Source organism: Phaeodactylum tricornutum, genomic scaffold (genome assembly GCF_000150955.2).
Source record: "Phaeodactylum tricornutum CCAP 1055/1 PHATR_bd_25x34 genomic scaffold, whole genome shotgun sequence".
Taxonomy (NCBI): Eukaryota; Bacillariophyta; class Bacillariophyceae; order Surirellales; family Neidiaceae; genus Phaeodactylum; species Phaeodactylum tricornutum.
In genome coordinates this window covers 20,303-33,352 of record NW_002238029.1, presented here as the reverse complement: position 1 = coordinate 33,352, position 13,050 = coordinate 20,303, and the positions used below count along the sequence as shown (strand labels likewise).

The 13,050-nt window shown below is 47.3% G+C and overlaps 7 protein-coding genes across 7 annotated transcripts; 5 read left to right on the top strand and 2 right to left on the bottom strand.

Moving 5' to 3' along the window:
- Positions 1-288: 288 nt before the first annotated feature.
- On the top strand, positions 289-1,251 carry PHATRDRAFT_bd436 (predicted protein; the record flags this gene model as incomplete). The annotated part of the gene is made up of 1 exon (XM_002176217.1): positions 289-1,251. The coding sequence occupies one exon, from the start codon at positions 289-291 to the stop codon at positions 1,249-1,251; it is 963 nt and encodes a 320-aa protein (XP_002176253.1).
- Positions 1,252-2,351: 1,100 nt separating this feature from the next.
- On the top strand, positions 2,352-2,621 carry PHATRDRAFT_bd313 (predicted protein; the record flags this gene model as incomplete). The annotated part of the gene is made up of 1 exon (XM_002176216.1): positions 2,352-2,621. A coding segment is annotated over one exon (270 nt), but the record flags the coding sequence as incomplete, so codon positions are not given.
- Positions 2,622-2,801: 180 nt separating this feature from the next.
- Positions 2,802-5,616, bottom strand: PHATRDRAFT_bd1000 (phospholipase; the record flags this gene model as incomplete). Its single annotated transcript, XM_002176211.1, has 2 exons — positions 2,802-3,281; positions 3,427-5,616. The coding sequence occupies 2 exons, from the start codon at positions 5,614-5,616 to the stop codon at positions 2,802-2,804; spliced, it is 2,670 nt and encodes an 889-aa protein (XP_002176247.1).
- Positions 5,617-5,967: 351 nt separating this feature from the next.
- PHATRDRAFT_bd1259 (predicted protein) lies at positions 5,968-6,911 on the top strand (the record flags this gene model as incomplete). The annotated part of the gene is made up of 2 exons (XM_002176215.1): positions 5,968-6,076; positions 6,181-6,911. The coding sequence occupies 2 exons, from the start codon at positions 5,968-5,970 to the stop codon at positions 6,909-6,911; spliced, it is 840 nt and encodes a 279-aa protein (XP_002176251.1).
- An 874-nt stretch (positions 6,912-7,785) lies between these two features.
- On the top strand, positions 7,786-8,665 carry PHATRDRAFT_bd434 (predicted protein; the record flags this gene model as incomplete). Its single annotated transcript, XM_002176214.1, has 2 exons — positions 7,786-8,193; positions 8,339-8,665. Coding segments are annotated over 2 exons (735 nt in total), but the record flags the coding sequence as incomplete, so codon positions are not given.
- A 1,193-nt stretch (positions 8,666-9,858) lies between these two features.
- On the top strand, positions 9,859-10,053 carry PHATRDRAFT_bd304 (predicted protein; the record flags this gene model as incomplete). Its single annotated transcript, XM_002176213.1, has 1 exon — positions 9,859-10,053. A coding segment is annotated over one exon (195 nt), but the record flags the coding sequence as incomplete, so codon positions are not given.
- A 563-nt stretch (positions 10,054-10,616) lies between these two features.
- On the bottom strand, positions 10,617-11,735 carry PHATRDRAFT_bd165 (predicted protein; the record flags this gene model as incomplete). Its single annotated transcript, XM_002176210.2, has 3 exons — positions 10,617-10,749; positions 10,864-11,167; positions 11,504-11,735. Coding segments are annotated over 3 exons (669 nt in total), but the record flags the coding sequence as incomplete, so codon positions are not given.
- Positions 11,736-13,050: the final 1,315 nt, after the last annotated feature.

Below are 13,050 nucleotides of genomic sequence, written 5' to 3'. Positions count from 1 at the left end.
AGATCTACCCCTTCTTTGTCATTTTTCAAAACCTATGAGTGAGAGCCCTAACACACCAAAAGACCGACATGCAGTCAAATGGATTTTCAAAAGCCTCAAATCGTAACGCCAAACGCTGGTAAGCAAAGGATCGGCCTCTTGCGGACAATGAGGAATGCTGTTTCGAAGGCAACATTGTTCTTTTTAACTTCCAGCGCTAGGAAAACTGTCTCACATTCTTTTAGAGTCTTTTCGAAGCAGTCCCGTTTCCAACGCTCACTTGTAGCTATCAAAATAATGAACAACAACATGTGTTCTGACGCCGGTACCAAGAGCCAATCACAACATCGATTCGTAGATATCGGTGCCAACCTCTTGGAAGAGCGCTTTACCAAGGGCACGTATCGCGGTAAATTTCGGCACGAACCAGACCTAGAGCAAATACTGGAACGTGCGTCACGAGTGGGAGTCCGCCGAATTATTCTCACAGCTGGTACAGTGGAAGAATCAAGGAGCGCCGTCGTACAAGCACGTGCTTGGCGCGACCTTTATCCTAGCATTGACTTCACCTGCACCGTCGGCGTCCATCCCACACGCTGTCAACAAGTTTTTGAAGACGCTGAAGCATCGTCGGGCGATTTGCTTCAAGAATTGTTGGAAATCGCCGAGGACGGTATAAAAGATGGAACAGTTGTCGCCATTGGCGAAATTGGGTTGGATTACGATCGACTCGAATTTTGCCCAAAGGATGTACAGCACAAGTATCTCGTTCAACAACTAACCATATTGGCTTCCAAAACAGCTCTTCCTCTATTTCTACACAATCGTAACGTTGGAAAGGATCTTTATGATGTTCTGCAGACCCATCGGGACTGCTGGAAGGCGGGTGGTGTAGTTCATTCTTTCGACGATACCCTCGAACTCGCAAATGACTTTATTGAGGACCTTGGTCTCTATATTGGGCTGAACGGTTGCAGTTTGCGAACCGATGATAACCTGCATGTTGCCCAGCACTTGCGGTTGGACCGCATTCTTTTAGAAACCGATTGCCCCTACTGTGAAGTACGGAAAACGCACCCTGGATATCAATACATAAAAACTCATTTTGAAGGGAAGTCGGAAAAGAAGTTCGAAAGTGGATTGACCGTCAAAAGCAGACAAGAACCTTGCCATATCATCCAAGTTGCCGAGATCATTGCAGGCATTAGACACGTGCCGCTCTCACAAGTCACCGAAGCCTGTTTCGAAAACACTTTGCGACTCTATGGATAGGCCGGATCAAGCTAGCTAGGATTTTAATCAAATAGGATTTATTGAAGGCTCTACGATCTGTATGAGTCTCCCCTGAATCTCTCACCTCCATATCTCTACCCAGCAGGAGCTTGATAGAGCGTACGCGCGTCAACAGTAAAGGCTCATGGTGGAGCGAGAACAATATGTAGCCCCCCCCCCCCCCCCCCCCCTTTGAAAGAAATTAACCCCAGCCTTTCTTTTACCGTAGGTCTCACAAAGTTTGTAAAAGCGGCATCTCCATATGGACCCTTTGCATTTCATCTATCGAAGGACATTCAGTGTCAGCACGATGGTTTAGGTAGATGAGGATTTATCCATCTCGTACTTTGAGCAACGCCGTCCGAGAAATAATATTCCCTGTAGAAAAACCTCTTTGATTTCCTTCACTACAGTTCACGCCAATCCGGCAACTTGTACGATTCATCATGAATAGTAGAAGCCTTGGCTCGACGAGAAACCATGGGGGCGGATGGGCTTCGTTGGTATTTGCCGTTTCGGTCGTCCTGGGGGCTGCTTGGATCCAGCAATACCGAGCCAGTCGCTGTCATAAGAAAAACGGAAATGAGAAAGACTTTTCCAACGACAACGAATTGACGCCAACAAAACTAGAGAAGAGTCGCGAACAATCTCCGGACAGAGCCGGCGATAAGAATCGGCGAGGCGTTCACTTTCAGAAAGAAAATGTAAACGCCAAAGTCGTTGAAGGATTCGAAAAAGCGGCTTCTCGCGTCAAAACCTTCGCATCCTCTCGACTAAGTAACGGTGACCGGCTTCTCCTGTACGCCTTGTTCAAGCAAACGACAATGGGAGACGCGCCGGCGAAACTAACGTGTTCGTCGTGGAACAGTATCTCAGAACACGCCAAGATAAGTGCCTGGCTCAAGGTTCAAGGGATGAAAACAGAAGAAGCCGCCGCGCGGTACATTGCCGTTGTCGAAGAGATTGAGTCTCGCGACGAAGTGGAAGGAGAGGTCGATGAAGACTTGCTAGGAAATAGTTTTGCGCACGCTGTTAGCCGTCCGGCAGTAGATAATGGGGGGCATGAAGAGACCAGCAATTTATCGACCCCAGAAACGAAGTTCCTGCAAGCAGCAAGTGAGAATGATAAAACATTACTTGAATGCCTTTTGAATGATGGTGTGGATGTGACGCACGCGGACGCATCTGGGGAAACGGCGTTACATTTGGCAGCTGATAAGGGATCTTTGGATTGTCTGCAAGCGTTGCTGGAACATGGAGCCAACGTCAACGCCACTGACCAAGACGGCATTTCGGTCCTGCAAGCTGCAGTGATTGCCGGGCACGTCGAAATTTGTCGCCTGTTGTTACAACATGGAGCTCGTCCGGATCAAGAAGATGGTGATGGCGACACCCCGAGGTCGTGTGCTGCCGACGATGGCTCCAAAGCAATGAAAAGACTTTTTCGCAGCCTTCCCTCAGAGATGGTACATTGAAGAATAGCTACGCCTAAATATCGCTGCGCAGTATGTGAAACAGACAAAACACTATACTTTAGCTGGAAGGCACTCTTACATGTCTGTCATATGAATCTGGACCAATAGAGTTGCAAAACCAAACGGTCCCGTTCTCGTGTTATTGGAGTCTAGAAGCTGGATTGATCTGTAGCCTGGTCGCAGCATGTTGATCGGAATTGTTGCGTCTCCTACCTTCTCGTCCAACCCAACGTCGCTCTCGCGCAAAGAAAAGTGTACCATCGCGACTTCCGGGGTGTTAACGATAAAGTCCTTCGTCTTTTTATCGTTCCACACTGGGCAAAATCCGTTATCGTTTACGGAAGCTGTCGAATGAGAGCTATACACATATGTGGCTTTACCATCTTCATTCCTTAGAACATCGTGCATCGTTACAATCACGTAGGGATCGATCGCTTCCCCTGCTTTGGCTCCTCTTGGTTTGGGCAAGCAGCTGCCTGATAATACACGGACCCTGACACACAGAGGAAGAACTCTCTTTCGAAAATTGTCTTCTGGGATAATTCGGGAGCGCTGCTGCGAAATTGGTATAGTCAAGCGACAGTTGGAAGATTCAGCTATGAACACTTCGCCATCGGCTCCACGAACGACTTGTTCCGAAACCTCCGCTTTTTTCTCGAAAGCATCGACTTCCTCCGGTACAAGCCTTCTCTGTTGCGACCTTTTTGGTACGGATCAAGGTCTCTGATGCAATTCCCAGGACGCTCGGTGGCTTGAGGACGTATCCAGAGTGTTTGTTTTCACGAAAACGTCCATCGTTCAAAAGCAAAGGTGTGTCACTCGTCTGAAAGTTCAGTGCCACAAGTTGCGAACCCACCGACCACGCCAAAAGAGGATTATAATTGGAAGAGTCGACCCGCGTCCCTGACGGATAAGTGCGCGTCATGTGATTTACATTGTACTGACGCCAAAGATCTGTGTTTGCAGGATTCTTGCTCAGAATTTTTCCGATTTTGGCCTCACCAATGGAATGCATATGAGAAAACGGTTCGGTAATGGATTGCTCGAAAGCTTTAAACTTAGTTCCATGGAAGAGGGTCAATCGAGCAAGCTCCTTAACAATTTTGGCATGTTTGGAAATCTTGGTGTCAGCTTTTCCGGCCACCGGTATCGCCTTCGGATCATAGGGGTCTTCTTCATCGTCGACTGGTTCCGCCAATTCTTCGGCATTATCGTCAGGTTCAGGCGGCCGCTTGCCCTTTATAACAACCCTACCTCGCAATGACTCCGGAGATGGCAATGGATGTTGCGAAACGTCAACCGCTGGAACATATAGGTAGTCGCCGAGGACATCTTCGAGAATTTTGGCGATCGCCAGCTGGAAAGGATGAGAGCAGTGATTTTCGAGCGACAAAATTACAGGATAGGTGAACTTGTGAAAGGCCATGTAGCTCCGAACTCCTCGAATAATGTCGATAAAAAGGATCTTAGATGTCAATGTATGCCCGTGAAAGACAATCGGCAGGTAATCCCCTGAGTCAGACTTCTCCCCATCCCAGCAGTCTAGCTCGAGGCATTTGCAGCCACGCCTGAGTGATCGCATATACATTTCAACAGAACTGGTACTCTGCAGTTGGTCCCCTGTCAAGTACGTGTTGTGACTGGTGTTGATCCAATACTTTGACATGGGTTGATCTAGGGTCACGTCGCCGATCATCTGAAGCTTCCAAGGATCACATGCACTATTCATAACATCGAACAGATATAATTCGAAACGAGCACGACTCAGCTCATCGTCTGGCATAACAAGTAAGGGTTCACCAAATTGATGATTGATTTCCATTTGATTCAAAGAAGAAATAACCTCAATGGCGTTCGCGATCGATGCATTGTGTTGTCCCTGTTTAGCGTGGATGAACTTAGAGAGAAACTGACCCGCCGATACTTTATCAGCCTCTATGCCAAAAACCTCATCCCAGATTAAGTTTGCCATCGACGTGTTCTTTTGCTTCTTGAGCTTCTGGAGAAGTTCCATCACCTCGGGGTACGAAAGGCCATCTTGTTTTCGGCTTTTCAATTTGGACTTGATGTGTTCCCTAAAGACCTTGCCTGGATTCTTGACTGAAAAATTGATGCGGTTTAGAATTTTGTTGAATTCTGTCTCACCGATTTGTCCGTCCCGATTCACATCTACGTCATACCAAATGTAGCGCAGCAGAAGAGCCTCATTGCTCACATTCCTTTGTGCTTCGAAGTATGCCTTGCGCATCTTCTGAATACAATTAACCAGTTCGACACGCTCATCTTTCTTGGTAATGAGCACATCCAAGGAATCGTGGCCATGGTGGACAATTGTAACAATCTCGTTTCGATGGATATCCACCCTGGAATCTTTTCCTTTCAGGCGATTGTGTTCCCTGGCGGCTTCTAATTTCTGAGTTCCTACAACACCCACTTGAACCGAATCAATGTCTGCGATATCGATGTAGCGGACGTACTTGTCTCGCAATGCCTCGGGCTGGGTGAAACCTCGAACACCCTTACGAGTTATGAATGGTACAGGCAGCTTCCGAGCCATCGTTGAAAGAAATCCCGATCCACCTTTTATAGATTGATGGGTGCAAAACAAGGCGAAGCGATCGTGACTAACGGTCAAAATGCGCGAGCGAAACTTTCCCCGTGAAGTGATCTTGGAAACATGAATGCCTTTGATAGCCTTGTTGTATCCTTGCGTTTGCTCCATGAGAGCTTTCCCAACCGAGGTCGCCGGCGTCTTGGTTTGTGTCCACTTCATCGTTCGTTGACTCATCATTTGGGTCTTTGCTAGCGAGGACTTTTTATCGTCGGGAGGAAGGACGAGAAGACTCCCTTCGTCGGGACCGGAGTCAAGCTCTTCTTCAGTCTTTGCCATGGTTCCAAGAAATGTAGACAGAAGATCTGCTAAGGATGATTTTCTGTACTGCTTGACTGTACCTTGACAGATCGTCCTCGAAGGTACGAATGTCGATAGCCCTTCGCGATTTGTTTGTATTTTCCCGGAAGCACTCTTGGGGGACCCGGTTTGCTGTATACAGGCGCAATTCATGAAATTTTACATCCCGGAAAGCTGCTGTCGTAAACGAGCGGAGAGCAGCGATTTTCTGCTTCAGGAATGAATGTCCTTTGCGATAAAAATACTACTGGAACTTCAATTACAATGAGCTTTTGAGGCCAATTAAAAATCAATATTTCACAATCGAGAGCTGGTTGGTTCGCATCCAGCATGGGAGACGACGTACACAAACAGAAAAGCCTCGCCTTTTTCTTTTCTCGAGCAGATCCAACCGTGAAAACGGCCAAGAACCACGACTATCTTGCGTCGAGAGGGCAAGGTTTTGGGTTGATCTTCCTTTTTGCCATGTTCATGTAAATTCCGTTTAGTCCTGAATGGAACATAGCATGATTTTGACTCGTTTTTCTTCACTTACTCGCGCAGGAATCCGACTTTTGCCGACACTCGAGGGGTTGATCTCGTTTCGGAATAGTTTACAGTTAGTACAAATCCAACAAGCCAATGGCGCCACCAATGGTTGGGTTCAGTCTATCGGATGCAGTCGAAAATTAAGTAGATTTTTGTCAACATCGAAAGAGGAAGGACCTGATCACGAAATAAGCACTTACCTGGCAGAAACCCACCGCATCGATTCACAATTGCATGACGGAATTCTGAAGGCCTTGCAATCCGTGTACGGCAAGGAAATGAAACTTTCACAAGTCGAAGCCTTTGGTAAAGCGGGACTAATGGCGTTGTCGGAAGCGGTCGAAGCAGATCGAAATCGCAAGCGGAGTGCGAAAATACGACCGTCCAAGTTGGTAACGTTTACTATTCCCCACCATTCAACTACCTTTCAATTAAAGTGGAGACAGGGACAGTCGGTTCTGGATGTCGCTAAAAGCGCAGCAGGCGAGGAACTTCTTGGCGAGTACATGGAAGGAACATGCGGTGGCCAAATGAGCTGCTGTACTTGTCACGTATACTTGGATGAAAAAACATTCACTGTTTTGCCACCGCCTTGCGAGGCGGAACTCGACATGTTAGATCTCGCGTTCGAGCCATGCGAAACATCTAGACTGGGCTGCCAAGTGTTTTTGAAAAACGGGCTTCTGGAAACGGATCACGAGATCGTAGTAACGATTCCTGCGGATGTAAATAATGTCTGGAAGTAATTGGGATATTTGGAGTCAAGATCGGTATCCTCCATAGTCCATAGGCCACAGGATATTCCTTCACTGTTGGTGGAGATGTTGGTGTAGCCACTGTTCTTAGACTCTTCTACGACTACGGGTAGAATTCGGCTTTTTCTCATTCTAGAAAGTATGGTAGGCTTGAAATAAAATTTCATTTTCTTGAATTGGACATCAATACGACACAGATGCAACAACGAACTTTTTTCAGCGAAATGAAATCGGGACTGTTTTTTTTTCATCTTTGCGCGGAATATTTCCGTGTCTTGTTCCAACACCAATGGCACTTCTCATAGTATCAAGTACTCGTCAAACTGCGAAGTAGACCGGAGAATGAGTACCTCTCGTTCGACACTACGATTAGCATTACGGTGTCATCAATGTACCTCCTTATCTACCCGAATACTTAAGAGAAAACAAGATGCTTGGAAAAGAATCGGGGTCCCGGCTTTCGCGACAGAGCGGACAAAAACGGATGGGACCGAATCATTTTCATCAATGGTTGATTTGGCTACACTTTCAATGGCGATTGCTGCTACCGGATTCATGATTTGGAATGTGTCGCCATTAGAACGCTCGGATGAGAGGCCTGATGGCAGCCGGAATACAATGCCGTGGCGCCCTTATCCTTCGCAATGTGAGCCTCGAAGGGCGAACACTCAACCACGGAACGTTATGCTGCATCGAATGCGGTCTATCAGAGGTCGAGATCTCAACGAGAAGTACAGGGTAGACTGGAAGACAGTCATGGGAGAAGGTGCTTATGGTTCGGTCCATCCTGCTCGTTTAGCGGCAACGGGTGAAAAGGTAAGGAAGCGAGAAGCACACAACACGTGGGGATTGCCTTCACTCGTGAATGCTACTCTCAACGGTCTCACGTATCTCCCCAAAGGTTGCTCTCAAGAAGATATCTCGCAGATATACCAATTCCTCGGCCTTCAAAACTGAAACAGACGCCCTTTTACGAATTTTTGACAACGGAGGGCATCCCAATATATCAGGACTCCGAGATATGTACGAAGACCATAACTTTTACTATCTAATCTTGGACCTAGTCACTGGAGGAGAAATGTTCGAGCACCTGATTCATTATGGTGCATATAGCGAGGCAGATGCTGCAAGATTGATGTACGAGGTGGCCAGCGCATTGGCTTTCCTTCATGGAGTCGGTGTGGTTCATGCCGATCTTAAACCTGAGAATTTGTTGCTATCAACGAAGAACAGAATGGACGGAACGATCAAGATGATTGATTTTGGCTGCGCAGTGGTTCAACAAGATAATGCCGACGATGAAGAGCCGTCAGTAGCTCGCGATCAGTCGGCTTTGGCTTTGAAAAGCGCATCGTCTACTGGAACTACGGCATACTGGCCACCCGAAAGGTTCGAAGAGCGTTCAGTCGCCGATTCAGCCGTACGTTGCTACCGGTCTCATCTATACCTATGTGTGTGCTCAAATTTCATTCTCACAACCTCTGCTTTATCGTTTTCAGATGGATATGTGGAGCGTTGGCGTGATTCTTTATATCATGCTCACCGGTGTTCATCCCTTTGATGTCAAAGGCGTAAGTACAGATGACGAGATCGCCGATCATATCCGGCAAAACCCTGAACCCCCCTTTTCTCGAGAGCTTGTTGGTCATCTGTCTGAATCCGCTGGGGATCTTATTTTGAGACTGATGGAAAGAGATCCGGCTAAGAGAATTACCGCCTATGAAATGTTGCAGCACCCCTGGGTAAGGGGAGAGACGGCTTTGAAAGAGAAAATCCTGGACTCTGATAAAAAGCTTTCCCGGTTCAAGGATCTCCGATATAAATTGGAGGCCGGCATGTTTGCTGTGCTTGTCAGTCAGGGACACTCCGATGTTCGACTTTCCGAAGCGAAGGTCAAAACAAAACTCTCCTTGAAGGACGATAGTTCAGCACACATTCTGAAACGCGCTTTCGACGTCTTCGATGCAGAAGGGAAAGGCTTTGTGACATCCGATGCCTTAGCTCGTGTGACTGCTGAACGCACTGGTTCGATTGTCTCTCCCAGCGACACACGGGACTTCATCGCAACTCAAAACAGTAACAGCGACGACGGAATCGACGCCTCCGTCAACGCTACCATATCCCTGTCCCAATTTAACAAACTTTTTTCTGGTCTCAACCAAAAACACTTTCCTCGTGGTCACTTCGTTTTTCATGCCGGTGACCGTGGGGATGCAATGTACTTTTTGAGCTCGGGAAAAGTTGAGATACAAACAAGAAAAGGGCAACTTGTTGCAATCCTTCGCAGTGGAGACTTCTTCGGGGAAGGAAGCCTTTTGGATACTGAAAACAGTAGGTTTACGTCCGCAAAATGCGCAACCCCAGTTGATGTAATTGAAATAAAGCGAGAAGAATTCGATCGCTATATTGGCGCCAGTGCAGCCGCCAAGAACGAACTACGTTTGAAATGGCGTGCTCGAAGTCTAATGTATGCCAAGAACCTTTTGCGGCTTCAAAAGAACGTCCGAGTTCGTACATACAAGAAAGGCGAGGTTGTGTACAAAGAAGGGGATTTCGGTACTTCCATGTTTCGCGTAGATGACCATGACGGGGGAGAGTTTGAGGTTTCTCATGGCCAAAACATTGTCCATAAATACGTTGGTGGTGACTCGTTCGGGGAGTCCTCTCTATTGTTTCAAAGAACTCGATCGTAAGTGCTTTTTCCCATCACCAAGTACTGTTCGATTGTCAGCGTCTAATTTCTACTTTGATTTTTAGTTCCACTGTGACGTGCTCGTCAGAGGCGTGTCGATTGCATGAGATGAAGGGCGAAGACTTTTTGGCAGTTGTGGAGTCGTCGCCGGAAATGGCATCATCTCTGCGAAACATGTGTCGTAAACGGCTGTTCAAAAAAGCGGTGAAGGCGTATTCTCTTGGAAATAAGAGAGGATTTAACGATGAGGATATTGTTGCTGCTTTTCATGACGCAGACATCGACCGCTCAGGGTCTTTAAATCTCGATGAGGTGCGACGATTAATGCACCGCATGGATCCCGACTTTCCTTTGGACGAGATTCGTGCTCTACTCAAATTCGTCGATGTAGACGAGGATGGACAGATTACTTTGGAAGAGTTTAAACGTCTCTTTCGTCAGTTTGAGGCAGAAAAAGCTGATAGTTGAATTTCTAAAATCATAGAGTGAGTGAGCTCTTACTGTGCAGTTTCTTTTGTGCGCGAGATGCACCTATCCTGTGCTTACAAACCCTCATCACTACTGCTGCTTTGCGATGAAAATGATTTGGAAACCCCTACAAAATCAGAATGAGCCTTGTCAAAGGGTCCTGCTCGGAATGTGAACGGAGCCTTTCTTTTTAACGCCTCAATTTCCAGACGGAGGCTGGCAATAGCATGATCTCGCTCTTCGATAGAAGTTTTGTATTTCTCGATTTCAGCGTCTCTCTGCGACAATTGCCTCCTAAGTAGCGCTTCCACGTCGTTTGGATTTCGACTATTTTCTGCGGTCTCAGGGTTTATATTGAAGCTACAAAGTTCCGCTGCAGTAGGTCGCCGTCTTGGGTCGGGCTCGGTACATTTCAGAATAACGTCGGACACCAACGAATACTGTTCAAGGTCGAGGGGAAGACTTCGCTGGTACCGACAGTCGTGAAAAGTTTGAATTCTTTCATGCTCGGTTGAAAAGCAGCACAAAAGCTCCAATCAAATCAATCCTAGACTGAAAATATCTGCTTCCTTCCCATAAGACCCAGAGGAAACTTGCTCAGGGGCAGCATACGATGCTGTGCCAACTCCCGCTGTTAACGGGTCGCGCCATGTGTCGTTCCCACAAGTTCTTTCTATCTGAGAATCATACAAAAAAGCTGCCTCTCCATGCTTGAGTAACAAGTGTAGCGGTTGTGATGCTTTCCATCCCTTCCCTTGGTTCGCGCCCTTGTTTGTTTGTAACGACTCAATCATCTTGCTAAGTCCAAAATCCCCAATCTTGAACTGCACCTTTTCGTCTTGGCTGGCAAAAACGTTTGCAGGCTTTAAATCGCGATGAACAATCCCTTTCGAATGCACATGCGCCAAACCGTCGCAAAGCTGAGAAAAAATATCGGCGGCAAAAACAAGACGGTTTCCAGCATGTTCGTCGTGAAGCTTTCGATTGCGCTCACGAATCCAGTCGGCCAGTGTTGCAGGGTGGCACAATTGCATTTGAATATACAAACATATTTGGTATTGGTAGCTTGGCCCCGCGGCTTTTTTTCCTTTTCGTGCTCTACCTGACTTTTGTGAAAGCTGATTTGAATTAGAGGGATGACGTAAACTTCGTCGATGCCATTTCATACCGATGACCGAGTCGTCCTGAGTCTGGTCAATGGTCCACAAACTAAATTCCTCTGTATCTCCAGCGTTTGAACCATCCAGTGAGAATCTCCGCCGCGGACGATCGCTAAAAACGGGATCCTGAAAGTACGCTTGTAACGTGTCCGATAGCCTTTGTGGATTGTCGCCCGAAAAGGCACTCTCAATATCCGCAAGAAGGCGCGGATGATTATTCAGATCAGATATTGCGTTCGATGTTCCACTCCCAGTCATCCAACTCGGCTCCAGCCAGCTTGTATAATATCGGACCACATTAGGGTGATCGCACACAGCAAGACAATGTACCTCTCGGACAACCTGCTGTACTGAATCACTGGAAAAGCCAGTGGCGTTGAATGGAACTCGTTTTACTGCGTAGTTGAACCCATCCATTTTATTCGTCGCTCGAAATACCTGTCCAAATGATCCAGATGACAGTAGTCCTACTTCATCAAATTCCCGTTTATACCGTGACAAAGATAGAGGGTGATGCTCCGCAGACCACGGCAGGGTTGTTGCTGCTACATACGGGTCCGACTTGGTCGCGGAGTTTGTCGTAACTCTCTGCCGTTCCTCGTGTTCGAGCGAAGACCGAATTGCCGATGCTTCGAGTGATCTTTGACGATAGAATGGTTTTGTTGAAAGCGCTATGGCAGTCTGTTTACTGGATTCTTCTTCTCCTTGATCTGCCAATGGATCACCATGTATATTCGCATTGGACGACAAAAACCTGGACGGGGAAGACGAAGGGACCAACCCGAGATCAAACAAAAAGTGAATCGATTGGCGATCTAGAATTCCCCTTTCAAAAAGTTCTAGTACGTGGACAGTGAATGTTCGCGGAGTAGGGTCGTGAAGGGCACAGACTTGTGCCAGCAACATGAGAAGTAGAATCTGGCGCTCCTGATCTGCAGGGACCGACGCAGAATTGGTTTCAATCGCAATGTTCTGGTCCGTCATATTGCCGTCGGGCTCGAGCGAATCCGGTGACAATCCCGACAACCCCCCTTGTTGCTGCATAAACGAGAAAACCTGCGGCGGATGATTTGGTGGTGTGCGAGATCGATATGCCCCCTCCACTTCGTCGTCCCAAGTGCTTCGCCAGCTGGAAGCAGCACTAGTCTCACTTTTCTCGTCCATTTTAGGTTTGCAATTTTTCTAGACCAGTGTACAGCTCAAAAGAATATGCTGAACTCCATGCGAGCAACGAGGGTGGCAAGGTCTCCGTATACTTTCTCCAGTCGATCAGCGCTGCACTTACTTATGTTTCGACTATCGCCTGGGTCCAGAAGGTCCCGTGTTTACAAAGGCAATTTTGTTTGCGGGGACTGGAGTTGACAGTGACACTACCGGTCCAAATCGGTAGCGATTCCGTCACAGTTCCGAAATGCGATCTGGCATACATAAAATGGTGATGATGACAAGAGATGCCAGATTCCTATTTGGTGTCGGTTCCTCAATCGCCATTTTCCGAGTAAGACATAGAACAAGGTAAGTCGGAAATTTTGTCGTTCCAGACTTTCAATTTAGAATTTCTCATTTTTCCATAACAGCGAGAGACAAAGGCCGTTGACTCTGCAGATTGTGTCACTGTCAGTCGAAAGACCTCTTCCGTTTGTTCTCGAGTTTTTTCTTCTCCATTCAAACCGGTGCAGCTCCGTACAGGGTTCCCTTTCTGTTAGCTCTGACAAGCCAAACTGGGAAAGGAAGGTAAGCAGGGCCGGGAAGGTCGCCATGATCGAGGTGAGGAGCGATGGAAACTAGACGGCTTTTTCCACACGATAGG